This window comes from Grus americana, chromosome 6 (assembly GCF_028858705.1).
Source record: "Grus americana isolate bGruAme1 chromosome 6, bGruAme1.mat, whole genome shotgun sequence".
Classification (NCBI taxonomy): Eukaryota; Metazoa; Chordata; class Aves; order Gruiformes; family Gruidae; genus Grus; species Grus americana.
This window is the reverse complement of record NC_072857.1, coordinates 24,336,410-24,357,891: the sequence shown is the minus strand read 5'-3', so window position 1 is coordinate 24,357,891 and position 21,482 is coordinate 24,336,410. Positions and strand designations below refer to the sequence as shown.

At 48.1% G+C, this 21,482-nt stretch overlaps 1 protein-coding gene across 2 annotated transcripts; it reads left to right on the top strand.

The window, feature by feature from the left end:
* The first annotated feature begins 3,707 nt into the window (after window positions 1-3,707).
* CHRNA1 (cholinergic receptor nicotinic alpha 1 subunit) lies at window positions 3,708-20,447 on the top strand. 2 transcript variants are annotated; one of them, XM_054829769.1, is made up of 10 exons: window positions 3,708-3,803; window positions 6,988-7,106; window positions 11,923-12,068; window positions 12,210-12,254; window positions 12,679-12,788; window positions 13,035-13,230; window positions 13,885-14,122; window positions 15,233-15,456; window positions 16,757-16,996; window positions 18,925-20,038. In XM_054829769.1, exons 1-10 carry the CDS (start codon window positions 3,751-3,753, stop codon window positions 19,054-19,056), a joined length of 1,503 nt encoding a protein of 500 aa, XP_054685744.1. In that variant the 5' UTR covers window positions 3,708-3,750; the 3' UTR covers window positions 19,057-20,038. The 2 variants fall into 2 exon arrangements, with proteins under 2 accessions (XP_054685744.1, XP_054685745.1); XM_054829770.1 differs by lacking the exons at window positions 3,708-3,803; window positions 6,988-7,106 and adding an exon at window positions 9,934-10,030 and having other exon boundaries at window positions 18,925-20,447.
* Window positions 20,448-21,482: the final 1,035 nt, after the last annotated feature.

Here is a 21,482-nt window from a genome sequence, read left to right as displayed (position 1 = left end):
GCGGCACTGGGCTGGAGAGCGCTGCCAGCGCTGCCTCCAACAGCATCCGAGGACCCCGGGCTGACGTGCCGAGAGGAGGAAGCCCTACGTACGCATCGAGTGATCCAACTCTCCCTCAGTTCTTCAGCACGCTCTTCCTCTGCCGCTGGTCATGGGCATTTCAGGTTACGCTGTTCCCCAGAGCCCTCGCACAGGCTGCGAATTCCTTCGTGCTGGAGGATTTGCTGATTTGCTCTCTGCGTGATCTGGGCCGCGCCGCAGCGGTACTCTGCTCGATGCCACCTTCTGTATATCGATTTGGACAGCACGATTCACGCACTTCTCTAATTCCTATTGCTGGTTTCATGGTCAGAGTACCATTTTTTCTTATTTGATCTCTCCCAAGAGCGATTTCAATAAGCTGCTCAAGGAATTTGTTCAAGAGCTTTTAGTTAGGTATCCTTTCCTATTTCTCATGGAAGTATTTTGTCTCAAGGACGTGCATAGCTCCTTGTATTACTCAGGTCTTTAACGCTACTCTGCCTCGGTAGATTGCAACAAATGGCTCTTAGGCCTCTGGGACCCTTTGATTAATGTATTTCCTGAGGCAATTAGGCATTGTTTTGAAAAATACATTTGGCAGCCAACCAGGATTCATTTTCAAGCACTATGTTGCCTGTAATTTCTGTTTCCTGCTATCGAGCCTGGAGTTTGAATGCTAAACTTTTTTTCTTTGCCTCTTTTTTCCCCATGCTTTATTACTAACTGTGTCAGTAATGCAAGTAGGATTGCCCAAACTATTAAAATTACTCATTTTGTAGACTAATCTTCGTATGGTGGTGTATCCTAAAGCTTACTTGAAGGATCACTCACTAAAGCCAGAAGAACTTAGCACGGCATGATGCTGCTGCTCACTGCTCATCTCCAGCACCTACTCTGTTCTCAAGAAGAAGGGAGAGATTCCCTTAATTGCTTTTTGTCCTTTTATCACCTTTCATGTTCTCCAGCATCACAATGCCGGACATACGTTGTTTGTACCATGCAGCAACTCTCACATGACCTCTTCCAGTAAATTACCCGAATTCGGGTACTATAGTTTAACCCACTGAGATTGCTGCAAGGTGGGTTGTTCAACACCACCGTGGCGCGGTACAAGATACCTCACAAAAAGAGGTTCGAAGCCCATCTAAATGCCTTTATTAAAAGTAGGCAGAGGCCAGTAACCAAACATACAGGGAGCTGTTGTAGCGTCTGTTGCCAGCTGCTCCCCAGATGAGTCCAAGGACACCTGCAAACTTCACAGGAAACTGCGAACTTCTCCTGCAAGTAGTTCCCCAACCCACACATAATCTTGCCTTTCAGAGAAAGGATGTCATTTCCAGATGTGTTACAGTACAGTGGATACGTTGGTTTGTAGTCTGATAAAAATACTCCACGAGCAGCAATCCAGATGCTTCCCCCCCCCCTTAATCGTTTCTTTTCAAACATGGTGCAATGCTGAGTCCCTACGGCTCCTTCATGCCCCCTCATGGGAGGAAGAGTTGTGGTCTGCCCACAGCTTACTCGGAGGTTCTCTCTCCAGAACGCGGTCAAGAAGGCTTGGTCTGACGCTGCGTTACAGCAAAGCAGCGACTTGGCGTTGCCTGGTGAGGATATTGGTGGCGGAGAAGGCTAAAGGGGGAGCTGGAGATAGTGCCGTGGAAAGCGTGGGCTGGCTTGTTCTGTGGTCTGTGCCCGCCCTGGGGTGGGAAATCCCTCCCAGCGTTAGGAGGGATCTGATGTTCTCCTCCTCTCGTGCTGGTGGGAGGAAAACCCCCACTAATGTTCCCTTTTCCATCTGCAGCTCTGGCGTCAGGCTTAGCCTCACTCCTAAGCCATCATGTCCGTTTGCTAACAGCGTTAATTAGGAACAGAAAACTAATCTATTGGTGCACCTACACCCAAGTCTCTTTCTGTTACCAGTAACTTCAACAGTGAGCTTTGACCTGGCTACCCCCCCCCCCTCCCCCAAAGCTTCCTTGGGCTCCTGTCAAAGACTCCTTTCAGTGTCGCAAGTGACGAGGCAAATAGCGTTTGGAAGGTGAAGGTAACATCCGAACGCTTTGCTGCACCCACCAGCGCAGGCCGAGAGCTTCCCGAGCGGCTGTCACCGCAGGTGGGGAAGGATCAGGAGCGGTGTGGGCATACGGGCACCGTTGGTTGCTGTCTCCCTGAGCGGCCTGAGAGAGGCCGGCACGGTGCAACATACGTGGAAATTGCATCCTCTGCACCACAAAAAGATTTAAATGGCCCAAACCTCCCTCCTCATCTCTTTGGTTCTTTTTAGTCTGTTTGTATCTACTTGGTGATGCTAATAAGAGCCTAGGGGTGCAAATGTCACCTTCTTTCAGCTCATCTCTGCTGGATGGCGCCAACGGTCTGCGTACCGAACAGTCACGTGTGGCTTGGTTTGGGGGGGCGGTTGGTTTGTTAGTTTGGTGGTTTGGGGTTTTTTTCTTTTTTCCTGATTACACTGGCACGTGAGTACACTGGCGGCAGTCAGAGAAACGAGGCTCTCGCTGCTTGCGTAACCCTCCTGGAGAGCCAGCCGTCACGCAGCATCCCTTCCAACACCCCTCCCAGTGCATCACCCGCGAGTGCAGCGTGCACAGAAAGAGAAGAAAGGAAAGATATCACAAAGCTTTCAGAACTACCTGCCAAAAAGCAGCCAGGAAAACCGGCCAAGAAAAGTGGTTATGTGGCGTTTACTCCTGTTTCTGAGTGAAGGCGGTATGGATTGGCTGGTACAGAAAGACACGGCTCACCTGGACACAGAAGCCACTCGCCATGCCGCACTTCAGCGTGCCCTACGCGTTTATATGTGAACACAGACTGCTTGAAAACAAAACACAAACTCAAGGGCTGCGCGACAAGTAGGCGTGGATGTGGCCTTCATCTGCTAGGAGGATGAATTTCACAATTTGGCTAATCTGAAAAAATAGACTATGTTAAGCTGGAACTCTTGGCTTCAATGCCAGCTTCTCTTCTGCGGCCGTTTCTGGTCCTGCTTTTGCTCCTGCACTGCTCCCGTGGCCCTGACGTTGCTCCCCTTGCTGCGTCGTGCGGTTACCGAGATACTCATTCCCCCAGCTGTCGAGTGTGGTGTTTTGAACTCCTGCCAAATCCCAAATATTGGCGAGCAGGGAGATCTGGAATTCGGCTTCATGTGCAATCCCGAGTACGGAGTTAGCGTGGGCTGTCAGAGGAGTGGGAGCCACCTCCCAGCTTCTGCCTGCCCTTCAGTCCCACCCAAACGTACTCGCCGCTGCGAGCCCCCACCCCTCCCGCGGGAACCCGGAGCTGCCACGCGCTGCAAAGCACGCTCCAAAAGTGGCTTTTTTAATACTTCAGTTATCACTTTGAAAGGGTTTCTTGAGTTGGGGGTATGTTTTTGTTTTTCTGTTTTATCAGTTACAAACATGAGCTCGTAAGCTCCCTGTTGTCCGACACAGAAGATAAACGTGGCAAAGATCTTGCAGCCTGCTAAGGAGGCAAAATAAACTTTGCGTGATGGGTGAGAGCTATGCACCAGGAACCACAAAATTCAGTATTTTCCATTAATTACCAACAAAATGCTGTGCATGTGTTGGCAAAGCTCCCAACATAAGCAATAAAAGCGTGTATTTTGGCATGAGGTCAGTCCCGGGTAGAGCACACGTCAACAAATCCAAGTGTGTCATGTGCGGGAGCAGAAATCCGTCCCTGGGAGCTAATGGGCAGCACGGGTAGAGGATGGCGGTTCCTGCTTTAAAACGCCGCGCTGGCTCAGATAGCAGCACAGAGAGGTAAATGCTGACTTTTTAAAGGCAACCACCGCAGCTCGAGGTGAGAGGGATGCTTTGCAGACATCTCCGTTAGGTGTTTTCTGGGCTCAGCGAGGGCTTAGGGAGGGGAAGCGCTGCACGCAAAGGGAGAGGGCGCTCATCCGCTCAGCCTAGTTGCAGAATTAAAAATAAAATAAACCTGTTTCTATGTGCTTATCCAGCTAATACTAGCAATGAGAGATCTGCTAGATATCCCGGGGCTCTCGCAGGGTTACGGAGGCGTTCTCAGGGTCGCAAAAGTTTATCCCAGTTGCGCTTAGCGCAGGTGTGATGTGGGATGGGTTAGCACACCCACCTCTCACCGCGACGCGGGCGCTCCGCGGGAAGCAGATGACATCCAGATGGATGTTTGTGCTCTCATCCCGTAGCCGGGGCTATGTGGGGAATGTGCCGTGGGGTGCTCCATGTTCCAGGAGTTAATTGCTTTTGTATTTGGGAGCGATGACATTGTAAAAGGGTTGTAGTCAATTACATCCTTATGGGGCAGCAATCAGAGAAGAGCCTGTCTCAGTTATGGGCTAAAATGTGATTTTTATCTTTTTCTTTTTTTTTTTCCCCTATGAACTGGATAAGAGAAACAGCAAACCAGTGCAGCAGCTTTTAAGCATTAAAACATTCTTCCCACATTGCCAGTTCTTCCTTCCACTGGCCGTGTAGCAGAGTTCCCCTCAAAATGTCTTCAGGAAAACTCTGAACTACAAAATACTGGCCAAAATGTGTCAGACCTCATAGGAGCTGAACTAGCAGCTTGCTTTTATGTAAAGCGAAACTTGAACGGTCTGCACTGCAGTTACTCCAATAGAGAATCATCACAGGTATGTATATTTAAACATGTACATGTGAGCATCCAGAGATATATGTCAGGTTAAATGCCGTCTGTGGTCCCACTCATGAAAGCCACTGTATGAAACGGGGTAGGGATATGATATATGATATATGATATGGCATACATGCGTTTCCAGAAGTCAGACAGGCTCTACTTTCTGCACTGGCAGTAACTCAACTATATACTTACAAAAGCAAATCAGCATGAGGATGTGTACCCAAAATATAATGTGATGACTTAATGCCGCCCTCAGAGGCAGCCACTTCCAGGAGAGCAGTCAGGTGCCCATCGCTTGCTTAAACATGGCCTTGGATGTCTGCACTGCCAGGACGTGGCAGAGCTGGCAGTGCCCGCCTGGATCCCAGCTTTGACACCCAGGCCACCCTCTCTGCCCGGTTTTCTTATCGGCTGCCAGACTTGCGTGCTTTGGGGAGTTTTGCTGCATCTGCAGAGAGAAAACTCACGCCTGGTGGTTGCAGACGAAGTTCAGAGCAGGGAGTAGTGGTGGTCTGTACCAGGCTGAGTGCGTTCTCCAGCTGGTGACTTGTGCTGCTGGGAAAGGGCAGAGATTTTAATAAATACAGGTGTCATCTAACTGCATCCAAGTACGACTGAGATTTTCCTGACCACAGAAGGAGAGTATCTGCGGAGCTCTGCTGTGCAGCAAAGTCTTCACGAGGGGATGGATGGCAAAGCTGTTCCCTTGCTGTCCTCGCCACCCTGGCACGGCTCATGCAAGCTGCTGTGCTGCCAGGGTGCTGCAGGAGCAGGGCAGAGCAAACCTCACATCTCATGGACTGGTCCTCTTTCGTGGTCTTGTTTGGCTCTCCAGCACGACTCACCCTGGCCCCAGAGATAAGCCCTGGTGCTCCGATGGAAGCCCTAGAAGCAACCTTGTCAGGGTTGATAGCTGGAGTTGAATTTACCGCTGCTTTATTCAGCTCCAGGAGTTTCCATCACAGAAAGGCAATGTGAAGCTGCAACCTTCTTACCGACTCCTCGGGCACTTTGTGGCTGGTCAGCTCGTGCCTGTCGGCTCGCCCGGCTGCGTGTTCAGTTACTGCTGGTCTCCACCCTCACCCCTGCCCCACGCTGCGTCAACGGGTCTCCGTTGCCAGTGTCGTCCCGAGGGTCTGAGCAGCCTGACCCTGAGGGCTGATGCCTGTTTGAAGGGCAGCAGTGTTCCCCCTCACCTGCATGGGGGTAGCGCTTGTGCCGCTGGCAGAACTGTGTATTTTGTGGTTGTGGTTTCTCTATTAGACTGTGGACCTTTTCCTTGCTCTTATCTTTCTTTCCAGACTCAGGTGCTTTTTTCAGAAGCATCCTTCTGATTAGATAAACGTGCACCATGTCTACGCTATAATATGTGAGATCTGTAACTGCAGAAGTTAAGATCACCACTTTTGTGCAAGGGTTTTTTTTGTATTTTTTTATTCCTTTGGCCTGTGTAATAGAAAACAAAGAAAAGATATGCTGAAAACAAATTTGCTACAAACATCTGCGGGGATAAAATATATTTGCAGGATGGCTGGGGGTGTCTCGGTATGGAAACCCGCAACTTGGAATTTCTCGATTTGTGGAATTAAATCCTATAAATCCTCTCTGTCGCTACGTACTGATGTGTATGTTAATGTCTACCACGTTCTTACGGGCACTGCAATAGCCAGGGCAAGTAGAGCCCATTAGCGTCTCAAGACTGCCGTGAATTCCTTATTTCTTCCTGAAAGCACCGACTCGCTGGTTCGCCCTTGCTAGAGCCGGTTGCGCGGGCAGGCTCGGCCGCGGCGCGGGGGCCGCGGGGCCGTGTGTTGCCATCTGGTGTCGGCAGCGCTGGGCGAGGGGGCTCCAACGCAGGCCGTGCTGCCGACAGCTGGGCCAGCCTGCTAACAGAACACATGGCGAAGCCACAAATGACTTGTCTAACCATCTGCCTTCTCTGAGGCAGTGCCGCCATCGTCTACTGTCACCAGCGACGCCGTTTTTCTGATACCAAAACGCATTAAAAAAAATGCATATACTGCATTTGGAAAACCACCGCTGTTATTTTTCAGCTTCTGCGCCCTTAATTTCCCTGATGTAATGTTTACCTCTTACCTAGTCTTTTTATTAACTTCGCTTCTGCTCCCCCTGTGCAGGCTCTGCAGTCCCTGCAGCACTCGGAGCCTCCCGCATCTGCTCTTTCTCGTTGGGCATTGCATTTATGCGTGCAATTCTGTGACAAAGACTTCGGTGGAAAATCTTGCATTCCTCGCTCTGGCAAAAGCATTAGGTATTCTGCTCACTTGTAACGTGACTGTATGATCTCACCCTTCCGAACAGACTTACCTGCAGTAAGCAGTATGTGCCCACGGCTGACTTCCTTCAGGCTGGAGCGGGCAGAATCCCTGGCAGCGTTGGGTCCTGGGACATGAATGAAAGGAGCGGTGGCCTAAATCCAGGTAGTGGCAAGTTCTGCTTCTTTCCAATCTGTATGACTGAGACCTGGTCTGCCAGGTTGGCACGGTGGGAAGTGGGCTTGTCTGAGGTCAAGGAGGGGGCTCACAAACCAAGCCAGAAAGCTTGGAGTTGAGATAGACGTGACAAGGGGTTTCTCTGTGGGAATAAAACAGTTGTCAAAAAAAAAAAAACAAACCACCTCTGAAAACTCAAAGGTTAGAAAAAACATAAATTACCCCTTCTTAGCGACGGATCAAATTCAGGCACTCAGTATAGCTCGTCCCCTCCCTTTGCTTTTTCACCCAGGTCATGACTGGTTACATTCCTCCGTTAACAACAAGCAGCATTCACTTCTCCCTCCGTATTTAACCGCAGGAGCTCGGGTTGCCTTGATTTTTGGGGAGGGAAATAGTCTTGTATCTCTGCCAGTGAATGTTGCTCGCAGCCAGGCTGTTGCTCCCCAAAGGCCTTCTCCAAATACCTGCTCCTGCCTCTTCCAGCGTGAGCTGGGACTTGCAGCCAGGGAGGTGGAGCCCGCTCTCGGGTTGGGGGCTGCTCTCAGGTCAGCCCAGCTGCAAGACAATAACCCACGGGGAGGCTGCAGGCTTTCTGGGGCTCCGACAGGTTCTGCATCCTGCCGATTCCAAGGAGCTACAACTATTCTTTTGAGGGGACAGAAACTTATATTACCCAAGAGCTATAATTTGCCTGGGAGCGTGGTAACGCTCTCCTCCATCTGTTTCGGAGCGAACCTGCCATCCCTGCCTTGGGTGGGCAGGAATGCTTTGAGAGACCCCGAGAGGGTCCGGAGGGGCACCGTCAGCATTCCCGCAATGCCGCTGTGCAATCGTATCTCCGCTGGGCATGGCAGCTGCCCGGCCCGGGATGAAGGTTGGAAGCAGCAGCTGCCTGTTTGAAATAAGATAGCTGCGACAATGGGAGCTGCTGGCCACGCACAGGCCAGGAGCAAGGCCAGAGTTATGCGCATGGAGAGTTTTTCCTGGAGGATAAATGTAAGTGTAGAGGCCGAATGCTGAGTTAGTGGAGGGGGGTGGGTGAGGGAGAGTGATTTAAAAAGAAAAAAAAACCCAAAAACCAACAACCCAAACCAATAATAAAGGCATCCAGCATGGGACATCAAACCAAGTGGCAGACAGCGCAAAGGATACCCATAAGAAATAGAAGGTATGTCTGGTGTCACCCAGAGGCAAAGCAAAGAGATATTTTTGTGGGGTATATTTTCTGGAAAAGGAAGTTCGGAGCAGTGTGTAACGGTTGTGGCAGGTCACCTAGTCCAATGTCCTGTCTCTAAACAGCAGGTACCTATGGAAAAGTGCAAGACCAGCTTAAGCATTAGGCAATACTTCCCCAGGACGCTACCCCAGCCTCTTGTGACTTTGGGACTTCTGTGACAGATTTCTTGGGGCTTTTTATTTATTTAATAGCGTAAAATTAATCTATCAAACTATTTTTTCTGAATACACACAAACTTCTGGCAACCAGACACTCCTGTGGCACCGAGTTCCACTGCGGCCATACTGTGTGAAGGAAGGTCTCGTTGAAGCCTGCCAGCCCTAAGTTCCCCTCCATGATCTCTACTTTTTTGCGCTGGGACAGCGAGTGGATCCAAATCCACCTTCTCCAGACCATTTGGGATTTTACAGACCCTACCAAAGCCCTTTCTCTCTGGCTTCTCGTACAGGCTGAAGGTTCATGCTATCTATCCATTCCAGGTACGGAGACCAGTTTGTACCGTGGACGTCCTTGTCGCTTTCCCCTGGGCCTTTTCCAAGCCTCCTTTTGAGACCTGAGGACCAGAACTGCAAAGAGCACTCCAGACCCCATGGATTTATAACGGCATCTTTCCTGTTTGCTTCATCTCCTTTCCTAGGAACCGATGGACTTGCTTTTCTCACACTGCTGAGCACTCCACAGAACTATCTATCTCAAGATTTTGTTCCTGAGTGATATTGGTGAGCTCAGAGGAGGTCATCATAAATATATCTCTATATGTGTATCCATCTCTCTTTATATATATGTTTTCGCAGTTGGTCACTTTCTTTGCAAGTCTGAATAACTGTGTATTATGACTAAACACCTCACTTTTCACCCCTTTTCCAGGTGATTTATGACAATAATGAACAAGCTCTAGCATGCCCTGCAGGAATCCACTGGGTCTGCCCTGTTACAGAAACCAATCGTATATTCCTACCATTTGCCTTTCACAGTTCAGTAAGTCTATAGGTATCTATGGGAGGGTTTTCCCCCTTACTTCAGGTGCCTTAGGTTAGTAAACAGCTTTCAAGGGGGGACTCTACTGAGTAACTTCTGAAAATCCCAGTAGATTCAAGGAGATGGATCTCTCTTGAATATATTTGTTCACTTCTTCAAAGACCTCTCATCCATCTGGGAAGCAAAGGGAGCAGCCTCATCCCAGGGCGCAGTCTGTACGCTGGTGAGGGTGCAGCAGAAATGAATGACTAAATCCCAAATCCGGCGAGTCGGTCTGGTCACAAAGGGTGACGCACACCTTTGTCTCCAGCTCGGGCAGTTTCTGAGATTTCACTGAGGCATTCGGTTGCTCTACAGATAATCCTTTCTTATTCTTATTTGTTTAAGCCACAGATCGCATTGCCAGTATAAAAAAATAACCCCTGTAACTGCAGAGGATACTTGACCGGTGAGACACATTGTGCTCCCGTTCCCAAGCCGGCGGCGCGGTGGCCCTCAGCTGTCACTCCCCAGAGCAGGTGCTGTAAGCCAATACCTCCGCGGTTATATTTTGCCGGCACCCTGGCAGGAGGCAGCGCAGCCCCCCTCTGAAGAGACCTTAAAGGCGCTTTGTGCGTGCCCCGCTCTGTATGACTGCAGCAAGAGGGAGCCGGGATGATGCAGGTCCGTTGCGTGCTCCTCCTCGTCTCCGCAGGTAAAGGTGTTCCAGCCATTTCCTTGGACGGGGGTCGGCTCCTTTCCGAGGGCGCAGGACCAGGGCTTTGCGCATACGTCAGTTCTGGGAACAGCAGGTCCTGCTGATAAGGTTTTATGAACGCACCAGGTCGCTCAAATGAGAGCCTTGGAGTGCATTGGTAACCGCTCAGGTATTTCTAATTTCGGCCACCAGATGTTCTGAAGTGAGAAGTGTTTGTGTTTAATTGTTTTCCTCTCTGTTTGTCATCTTTCTTGCCGTGGTCCCTTTTGCTCTAGTGTGACATGGATTTCAAACTGGGTGACAGGATCTAGTCAGCATGGCTTGGCGTGTACAATTTCATAACAAGTAATTTCATTAAGCTGTGAGACTACTGACAAGGAAGCAGAATTTTTTTGCAGCTGCATGTGTCGTACCAGGATAATTCTTTTTAAACTATCCCTTAGAAGAATAAGAATTTTGCAATCCTAAAAAATTTTCACCAAATTCAAGCAGTATACTAAATTCCTACCAAGCCACACCAGAAGGTAGCAATGTGAAGGATTTTAATTGGGTTAATAAAGCATAGCAAAGAGCTTGACTTAGATGTGATGCCATGATCATAAGTTTAAAATTGAAAGATGACTCCTGCCCGCCCCAGCCCAGCCCCCTGGCAGGGGAAGCAAGCAGCGCCTGTCTGCGGCGGGCAGCTCTGCTCGATGCCATCCAAGTATTTTAATATCATCTCATGGCAGGACAAGGCCGAGACAGAATCCTTGGCATCTCAGCTCAACTATATAAAAGGAGCTGATGAAAAGACAGTTAGGAAACGAGGGGAAATGCTGGCTTAGGTTGGAGTCAGCAGCAAAATTCTTGTTGACTTCAGTGGCCCAGGATTCAAGCGGAGAGAAGGGAAGGCAAGGACGGGGTCTGCCAAAAATGCTCAGCTGTTCCGTTCCCTCTCGCTGCCTTTCAGAGGGGAGTACATACAAAAACATCCCCAAGCCCCCCTTCCGTTTGCTTTACTTCCCTGTAACACCGAGGCAGGCACAGTCTGAGCACGCGACGCGCCTGCTCGTTCTGCAGCCGGCTACCTGGAAATGGTGCTCAACCGCTTTTCCGTGGCATGGGGATCCGAGCCCTCACCCTTGGGAGTTCAATGCCACGCATGAAACAAAGCCGCTGCCTGCCGTTTTGACTCGCGGTGCTGCTCTTATGAGGGCTCTTCCGCGTAGTGCCGCCGAGCCCGGCTGAGCAGCCTGTGGGCAGAGCTCTCCGGGGACAGGGTGAGACCTGCCCTGAGGAGGGGGAAAAAATACCAAGACCGCACTGTGAATGGTTTCCTCCCCTCTCACCGCGAGCGCAACCTGAGCAGCTCCCATGGCGGAGAGGAGCTCTTGCTCTGCTTAGGCTTCAGGTGCGAGGAGTTTGGATGGTGCTTTCATCTCGGTGGCTGTTGTGCTCGGCCCTGTCCTGTAAAGTTACTGCTACAGGTGGGCCTGTGGAATCGAAGGTGGAGAAGACGACATTAGAAATTCCTGGTTATGGGTATTCTCTGCCCTTAACTGTCCGCAAGTATCACACATAAGCACGCTTGCAGGTTGGGAGAGCCAGGAGGAGATTCCTAATGCTCGGTCTGGTGTCCACAATCGTGGCCGTTTGTTTTCATTCATCTCCTGTTTGGAGGCTGTTGTTGCCTCGCTCGCTCCTAAGCTGACCTCCAGATCAGACAGGCAGTTACCCCCGCTGACGGTATTTGCAACGCACGTAATGCACGCCTGAAATGAGGAGTCACGTGGAGGACCCTGCGTTAACCCACTACTGGTGACAGTATTTCCTTGGTGCCCACCTCAGTCCGGAGGTGCAGTTGTCCCCCGTCCCATCCCACTGATGCCCCCCCCACTGTTCTGCAGCCGGGCTGGCCCTGTGCTACGAACACGAGACTCGCCTCGTCGAGGACCTGTTCAGGGACTACAACAAGGTGGTGCGCCCAGTGGAGGACCATCGGGACGCCGTTGTCGTCACCGTCGGGCTGCAGCTCATTCAGCTTATTAGCGTGGTACGGTATGAACGCGTGGTATATGTTGAACCGCTGGCTTATGCGATAGTGCCAAAAGGTGCCATTTTTCTAAGGAAAGAATTTTTCTCCTTTAATCCTGATGTTTGTCGCTACTGCCTTCTTTTCTTCCTTTTCTTTAAGGATGAAGTAAATCAGATTGTGACAACCAACGTACGCCTGAAACAGGTAACTCTAAATATTGCTAACCATTTCATCCAACTCAAATAAACACATTGGACGCAGCCAGAAATGAACTACTCTGTTATACTTTCAGGGGCAGCTTGGACAGGTGGGTCAGCTAGCAGAGTATTTCTTCTTTCTGGGGTCTCAAGAACAAAATGTGCCAGGCGCTAAAGCCTTAAGCAAGGCATTTTGCATTGTATTTCAAACAGGACACTTCTGGTATATTATATCTTCTTTTATTTTTTTTTAATAAGCTCCTTAAACCAAAATTTAATGTAAAATAATTAGCTGGGGGTCCCACTAGCATATGTTTTTATACTTACCTGCATGTCCCAAAGCAAGGGAGGTGCATGTTTCTAGGAAGTACCAAAACTACCCCCAGGAGTGCTGGAAGAGGCTCTCAGTGGCTGAAATCCTCACTCTTTAGCAATGGACAGACGTCAACCTCAAGTGGAATCCAGACGACTACGGCGGCGTGAAAAAAATCCGCATCCCCTCAGATGATATCTGGCGGCCAGACCTTGTCCTTTACAACAAGTAAGGGGTGCCAGCTGCCTGGGGAGGGCGGGGGGTGGGGGGTAGCTCTGCCCCGTGGCACCGCTATGGTGGGGCTACTGTCCCACCGCATCCCGGCCAACGGGTGGCATGTCTCAGAGCAAGCTTCTGCAGGAGCAGGCGCAGTGGCACTGGGGGGACCAGTCGACCTACAACCAGAGAAATCCTTTTGTGACTATGTTAACTATGGTGCCCATATTGCTGTTAATGCCCTTCTTCCTTTTGCAGCGCAGACGGTGATTTTGCCATTGTTAAATACACCAAAGTCCTCCTGGAGCACACAGGTCTGATCACCTGGACACCACCAGCTATTTTTAAAAGTTACTGTGAAATTATAGTCACGCACTTCCCATTTGACCAGCAGAACTGCAGTATGAAGTTGGGAACTTGGACGTATGATGGTACAGTGGTTGTTATTAACCCGGTAAGCAAGGAGTTTGTAATTGGGAAAAGCAGTGAAGACCTGGATATGTTTTTAGGGAAATCTCAGGTGTGAAATGGAATACAACCTTGTTTTGACTGAAAAACAAGCGGGCACTACCTGTAAAATATAAAAGCCTTATTTGTAGATCTAGCACAAAATTTCCTAGTTTGGCTTCTAAAATTCTGCATACACGTAATTCCTGTGCCCTAACATTCTCCTACCTGTCTGTCCTCTGCCAGCTTCACACCACTCCTTAGGGTGCTGCCTGTTCTGCTTTGGTTTGGTTTCTTTTTTCTTTTTTTTGTGGGGAGGGTGGTGGTGGTGGTGGTGGTGGTGTGTGCTTTTTCTCTGCTCATGACTTTCTACTTCCAAGGACTGTTTCCCTGTCCCCTCAGGTATGTCTCCTATCTGTAAATATTTAATCAATCTTTCTCTTTAGTTGACTATCACTGTCTGTTTCTGTAAAATATTTAGTTGAACGCTGTGTAGAGGATGATATTCTAAGGCAAAATAACGTAGACAAGAGTGGTTTGCTCACAAAAGTGCATGAAGTGCCTGAGTTATTAGGAATCCTGTTCCTGAGCGACTGCCAAGTTTTGATTTTGTTGAGAACATCTAATATTAAGAAGTTGTTTTGGGTTTTTTTGCTGTCAGGAGAGTGATCGTCCAGATCTGAGTAACTTCATGGAGAGTGGGGAGTGGGTGATGAAGGACTACCGCGGCTGGAAGCACTGGGTTTACTACGCTTGCTGCCCTGATACCCCCTACCTGGATATCACCTACCACTTCCTCATGCAGCGCCTGCCTCTCTACTTCATCGTGAACGTCATCATTCCCTGCCTGCTCTTCTCCTTTTTAACTGGGTTAGTTTTTTACCTACCCACAGATTCAGGTATGTAAACTTATTCATTCTACTAGCATAGAAATTGCTCTTCTAACAAGTTTCTGAGAAATTCCCAGTATTTGAAATCATCAGCCAGCACTTACTGAAATTGGGTGTTTCAGCTCAAAATGATGGCTCTAAACATTCTGCAAACAAAGGGTAAGTGCTGAGAGCTGAAACTATTGATATAAATAAATTGGGCTGATTTCCCACAGAAATCACTGATTAACTATCCAGTTAACTTCTGCAAAACAAAGATTTAACTAGTTGATTTTTATGTTTTGGCATAGGTAGGTGTGCGTTAGTACGTCACGCGGTAAGTGAGCACGCAGGGTGGCTAAGGCCCTTCTCTATCGTGTTAGAGCAGAGAGCTTGTTCTCTGTTCACACATGTCACCTCGTGTGACAGAGCGATCCTGGCCCGTTCTGGCCTCCTTTGTCCCTGCTGAGCAGCTCTTGCTCCCTGCAACTACTTCCTCTGCTTCGTTCATTTTACCTTTTGTCAGCTTTTCATACTGCTTAATTTCATTAAGCCCCTTCTACGAAATACTTGATTTTTTTTTTTTTTTCCCAGTGGAAAACTTTATAGAAGGTTAAACTGGATAGAAAAAAAGATGTGTGAATCATATTTTGTGGTTCAGTTTTGACATCCTACATGCTAGAAGATCTCAAATAGCAGCTGACCTCTGGTGTCAGATGTGACTTTTGTCTGCCCGCTCAGCCCAGCACGAGCCTGCCAGAGCGTAAGGCAAGCGATCCCCCAGGAGGCTGTGGAGCAAGCGTTAATCAGGCGCATATACTTCATCATTCAAAATGCACAGCCCGTGAAGTGCTCCCGGCAAGTAAGCTTTCCATATTCATCGCCCATACGTCAGCCCAGTCGTACCTGGTGATTCCCACCGCAATGCTGGAGCCGATGCTGTGCTAAGCTCTCAGGTTTGGCCAGCCTAGTTACTGCCTTGGATGCTGGGAGAGATGACAGCCCTCCAGATGCACACACGTGTACTTGTGTGAATAACCATCGTCCACATCCCGTCTTCTCCAATAAATACTCTCTGTGCTGGATGATAGGAGCAGCAAGGGGCTTTTGGTTTTGATTGGGGTTTTTTTTGCATGGCAGGTGAGAAAATGACTCTCAGCATCTCTGTCCTGCTGTCTTTGACTGTGTTCCTTCTGGTCATCGTGGAGCTGATTCCCTCCACCTCCAGCGCAGTGCCTCTGATAGGCAAATACATGTTGTTCACAATGGTGTTTGTCATCGCTTCGATCATCATCACGGTCATTGTCATCAACACCCACCACCGCTCCCCAAGCACTCACACCATGCCGCACTGGGTCAGGAAGGTGAGCTCCATGGCTTTGCATGTTTCCTGGTTTCTCCTGAGCACTTCATATTTTATTGGCAGGTCTTCTAATAAAAGTCAACAGGAATTGGGGAAGTAAATGCATCACCTTAAATCTCTCTAGGCACAAGAGCCGGTGTTTACTACTTAGCTGTGCATAAAGTCAGCAAGACTGCTAAAGCGCTCTTTTAAGTAACGAAATTGTCCACTGGGGTAGAGTCTTGCAGGGAACAGATGAGGCAAAACACAGGCAGCTGAAGGTACGGGGAAAAGAAAATGTCCAGCTGGACTCAAATTACATTTCCTGGTCTAATCCTCTATCTGACTGCAAGGCACTGCTGCCTGCCAGTGGCCAAGTTCGCCAGCTCGTGCGAGTGCAGAGCACAAAGGCCGTTAGCGATACCTGCGTTCAGCATCCCATTTTGCAGAAGTTTAACAAAAGCCATGATTTTTCTCTGTACTTTTCCAGTAAACACAGTTGCTCTGCACTCCTTGGGAAACAAGGAGATCCTTGCGCAGTAGTCTAGATGGTAACCACAAGGTATAGAAAAAATTGGATGTCTGTCATTACAGTTCTTTGCCAGGGAGACAGTACCAAAGAGGATCCATTCAGTTATTCTTGCCGCCTTTAAGCCTGCCTGGGTTCATATTAAATCATGACATGAATAGGAGATTGTTCTGCGTATTTCTAATTACATTTTTAAGGCTACAGCTCACATCAGATTCACTCTGCAGCACAAACAGTCCCTGCAGAAGGGAGATTTCAACAGGCAAACACTGCATGTGCTTAGAATTGCTCTGGCAGCAAGCCACTGTTACTCCAAAGGAAATTATTGTAAACCCTATATATATGTATAGCAAACATTCGTAATAGCAAAGTCAAATGTAAGTAGCCAAAAGAGATGCTTTGTAGTCTGTTCTTCAAGCCAGATTTGTAAGCAATATGTTCCAAATTAGATGAAATTGATAGAGCTCTGTCAGCTCCCGCCAGCTGAGGGTCTGCTCCGGGACGTCGCACCCCCTGCATGTGTAGATGTGGGCTATATGGCAGGGGGAAATGGTTTCCAGAAAACGCATCACAGGCCTGCGGGTGACTCCATCTGTCCCAGGACATAAGGCTGACAAAAGCCCTAGTGTGCCTGAGGCGCGGGCTGTGACATACTCCGAGAGGGAATCTGTAGCTGATCCAGCGCGGGAAGCGATTTGGGACCGGAGAGGCTTGCCTTTGTTCAGTGCACAGCTGCATCTGTAATGCAGCCCCGCAGACCAGCAACTGTCGTCTTCTCCCTCTTTGTTTGCAGATCTTTATTGACACAATCCCAAACGTCATGTTTTTCTCTACAATGAAACGACCGTCCAGGGATAAACAAGACAAAAATATTTTTTCGGAAGATATTGATATTTCTGAAATTTCTGGGAAGCCAGGTTCTGTGCCTGTCAACTTCTACTCCCCGCTTACCAGAAATCCAGATGTGAAAAATGCTATAGAGGGAATCAAATACATTGCGGAAACGATGAAATCGGACCAAGAAGCCAGTAATGTAAGGCGGTTTTTGTGCATGATTCATTTCTTGCTTTCGAATTGCTACATCTTATTTTTTTGGCAAAATATCCCTACCTCACAAAAACACTCGAAGCCCTGGTTTGGCTTTAGCAGGGGACAGTCTTCTCTTCCCTTGATGCAGTCAACAAGGAGCAACAGATAATTGTCACAGATGGCAATTGAATCTTGGCCTCCCCCCCAAAAAAAAAAAGAGAAAAAAGTGTCAGTGCTAAGGTTTTCTAAATGCGGTATGTGAAGCCATAGAGAGTGTCTGTGAGTAGCAAAGCAGTTTCAAGAACTGCAAACAAGTTCCAAAACACATTCTTCCTGTCTCCCGCTCGAGCATCTTCCCCCTGCGGCAAGCAAGCTCCTGGCACTTTTGAAAAGCCAGGAAGCAAGCCGAACTCCAAAAGGCTAGTAGTTTCATCTGAGAACTGTTAAATGTAACTTACAAACGATAATTCCAATTTCAATAAGGTTTTGGGTTATGCCTGAATGCTAGTAGTCCCTGCAAGTGAAGCACGTCATGAGCTACTCTGATTACTGACTTTTTCCACGTTGCAAGCCAAAGGAAGGATAAATGCCTGTAGAGTCACATATGGCAGCGTTCCCCAGGAAAACCTAGCTCTGCCTCCTCCTGGCATGTTCAACACAATTAACCCCCTCTTTTATGTCAGTTATCAATGCTCACACAGGTTTTGCACAGGTAATTCAGTCCTGGTACTTCACCTTTTAAATGATCCTAGACCCTTCCTGTCGAGCTGCAGGCTAGCCCAAAGGCAGGGAGAGAGTTCTCCGGGACAATAATTTGGCCGTGCTCTTGAAAAGAAGGCGCCGCCTTCCCATGGGCAGGATTTACACCATGGTGTTTGTTCCTGTGACCAAATTCCTGGAGCATGTGGAATGGCTCTGGCTCTAGTCTTATGTTCCCCGTGACTCCTGTGCCTCTCCGCAGATAAAGCGTTACCTTCAGCAGGGCTGGCGTGGCTTCAGCGCCTCGGGGCTTCACTTCCTCCTCGGCTTACAAGGAGGGTCTTCAGGTTACTGGCAAGTGCTCCCTTCGGAAGTGGAGCCCAGCTGCTTGTGTCGTCTGGTCACCACTGATATCACTTCCAGAGGGTTTCAGAAGTCAAGTTCCCTAAATAAACTGAAGGCTGTGGCTTCTGAAGGCTGCCACTTCATTGCGTGCACTTACGCACCAACTCAAAACAGTATTGATTATCAGCGTCCTCTGGATAACTTACAACTGCCTCTTGAACTTGTGGGGCAACTGAGGCAAAAGTAGAGCGTGTCTTAGGCCAGTACGTGTCGCTCCGTAAGGCAGAGTTACAGGGTGCAAATCCTGGGCCCTGCTGCGCTCAGCGCCTCATGCTCTGCTCGCTCTTACGGTGCCGGGTTCCCACAAAAGCATCCAGTGAAAACGCGGTTGCAGAGCAAGTGGTTCACGGTGTCCCACAACTGGAAAAAAAGACTAAGGGAGCTACAGAAAAGGTTTTCCCAGACCTTAGAGTGCACTCTAGGCATGGAAAGCAGAAACTGGAGATAATTTAATGACAATTGCTTAGGTATCTCAAGAGAATGAAAAAGCAATAGAAAAAACAAAAGTCAGTTGGGTCAAACTAAGTGTTTTGGTTTCAACATTTTAAACTCTCTTTCAAAAGCAACCATTTGACTAAAAATTAAGCTTTTTCAACATTTCTCTAATGAAATTGTTCACCAAGTTGCTAGGGTTTCTAAACAGTTTAGTCTTGAAACTTGCATTTCTAGGTAGCTTTTGGCTTTTGAATAGAAAATGAGTATTTGTTGCATAACAATAGCGGAAGTTAAGGAAGGGCCTTTCCCTTGTTCAAGACAGTAAATTACAAGAATGGTCATAACAAACATGGCTCTGCAGAGATTTTACCATCCCCTTTGTTTCTTTCCCAGGCTGCAGAAGAATGGAAGTTTGTCGCGATGGTGGTTGATCATCTTCTCCTTGGCATATTTATGCTAGTTTGTATTATAGGAACATTAGCTGTATTTGCTGGTCGCCTTATTGAATTAAATCAGCAAGGATGAACATCAACTGGAAACTATTTGCTACCCTGGTCAGCATCTGAAAGCATCTTAATCATCAAAACCTGGCCAGCCTCTGAAAGTTTCACAGACAGGAATCAGTCCCTGCCGGGAAAGCGCAGGGATAATGCAACGTCAGGCTCCACGCTTAGCACAGCTGAGCTGCTGCTCAGTGGCATTTCATTGCCAAAAAGAAACACTTGCGTTACTGGTAGACTGAATGGCTGTCAGCCAGGTTTTGATCCATTTTACTATTTGTTAAAAATGTTAATGTATTAATAAGACTGACTGACTTTGTAACCCACAGGTACAATTCCAGTGAAATCAATAGCAGTGTAATAAGCTTTAGCTGAGCTGTAAATCTGTATCTAACTTTAGCATCCAAGCTGGTTTCAATACCTGCTCTGTGGTTTTTGTATTGGCAGAGTCACAAACGACTCCTCTTGTAAGGCTAGATGTAACCGGCAGAAATATCTCAAACTCCTTGCTTAAGCACTTGATTTCTATGCACAAATCTGAAATGACTGACCGTCGTACGTGACTCTACCTGTAGAAACTCTTGATGCAGCAAAGAGGAGGGGCTGTTCCTTACTGTGGGAGGGATCCAGCCTCAGCCAGTTGGGTCCCACGGTATTTTTTGCTATCAAGTCCCATGGTAAAGGACTTGTAGGGGAGGATTTTTTGCCCTGTTACCAACCCCTGCTCTGTGATTGTCAGGCATGCCAGTGACGATGTTGCAGTCGCTGCCCTCTTATTTTTACCTGCTAATACTCGTTACAAGAAGCCCCACAATTATGTATTAATGCTCAGGATTTTCAGTTGCCAACATAGATGTTCTGCCATTGCATCCCAAGGGAAAAGTTCAGGCCAGAGGGGAAAGGATTGTATCCGTAGGATAGGATGGTATCCATAGGATAACCCCTGTACTCAGTCTGCTGTGCTCCGGGAAGGGTGGTTTCCACTCCCCATTTTGAGTGATGACTAATGTGGGGGTGCTCAGTATGACATCTTAAACACAATTCTCTCTGTTCCCTGAAAACTGTCCCCTGCCCTGCTGAAACAGATCATGAGCATTAAAGTCAGACACAGCATCACAAAGATCATTCCTAGGGACAGTGTGGATCTCGGTTTTACCTATGTGTGACAAAATGACAGCACACCTCTTCTGAGCAGCACAAATAATTACCCACACTTTATTCAAATGTTGAGCAGCAGCTCACTCTAGCGACTAAAACAAAGTAGTGCTGCTTTTGGCCAAAAACCTTTGGGGTTTAGTAAATATTCAACATAAGCAACAAGCCCGTGTATGTTTCAATAATACAGTGTGGAAATACAAGCAGTGCTGCCTACTTCTCTCAAAAATAAATAAGGAGAGGTGGGGCAACTGATACAAGTTACTCATCTTTCCCAGCTGGTTGTCCAAGCCAATAGGACTACTTTGCTAACAGCTGTAAATAATTTGCTGTGAGTTTAATAAAATAATTTGTATTATGTTAATGCTCTACAGGAACGTGTCATGTCTGCAGAGGACAGGCATTTGAAATGCTCTATAGAGAAAATCAGGCATTTGTGCAATGCCTCCATCGTTGCGTAGTGTTTGCTGGACAATGTTTTGGTGAGCTGCAGTCCTAAGCAAAGCAAACAGTTTGTCTGGGGCAATCGATCACTTGGAACACTCTGCCGGGCTGATACGGTTTAGATGATGGTAATCTTTGCCTCCCTGGATGATCATTAACCCTGTAAACGATGTATGCTGGGTGAAACCTCTGCTGACAGATGGAGTGCTTGCTGCAGCTCTGTTTATCTTCAGTGTAAGTTCTCAGCCCTTGGAGAGAGTCACGCAGCTCCCCGGCTCACGATGAGCTAAGCTGCAGCATAACGGTGCCTGGGATTTAATTTGGGAGACTGTGATTGGCACTAAAATTGACAGAACAATCCTCTTAGAGCAGCATGTGGTTGAATCTTAGCATTAAAAATAAACATCAAGAGACAAGATTCATGGCATGCATCCATGGTATCTTTGTTCAGCTTCCCCAGGTTCCTCAAGGCAGATCTGGGTCTTGCCCTCCAAATTCCACCTATCTGTGCCCCTGGGTGCATGTGTGCACACATGTGTGCCCGCCTGCTCGCTCCTCCAGCTCTCTTCATACACAGCTAGCCACCACGTTGCAGTGTTTTCCTTCCATTTCCTCCGAAAAAGTTTTGAAATTATTTACTTGAATTTTTTTATTTGTGATAGTTTGATCTGTCATACAGGCAGAGCAAATCTGCCTTCCTATTACTCTGAGTCTTGATGAACTACCCGCGTCTCAAAAGATGTGACGCCAGGCAGAAATAAATGCTAACAACTTCCCTCCTTAGGCTGCAGAATCCAGGCATTGTACTCTGACCCTCCAAACACACGGGCCTCCAAACATCGATAAGCACAC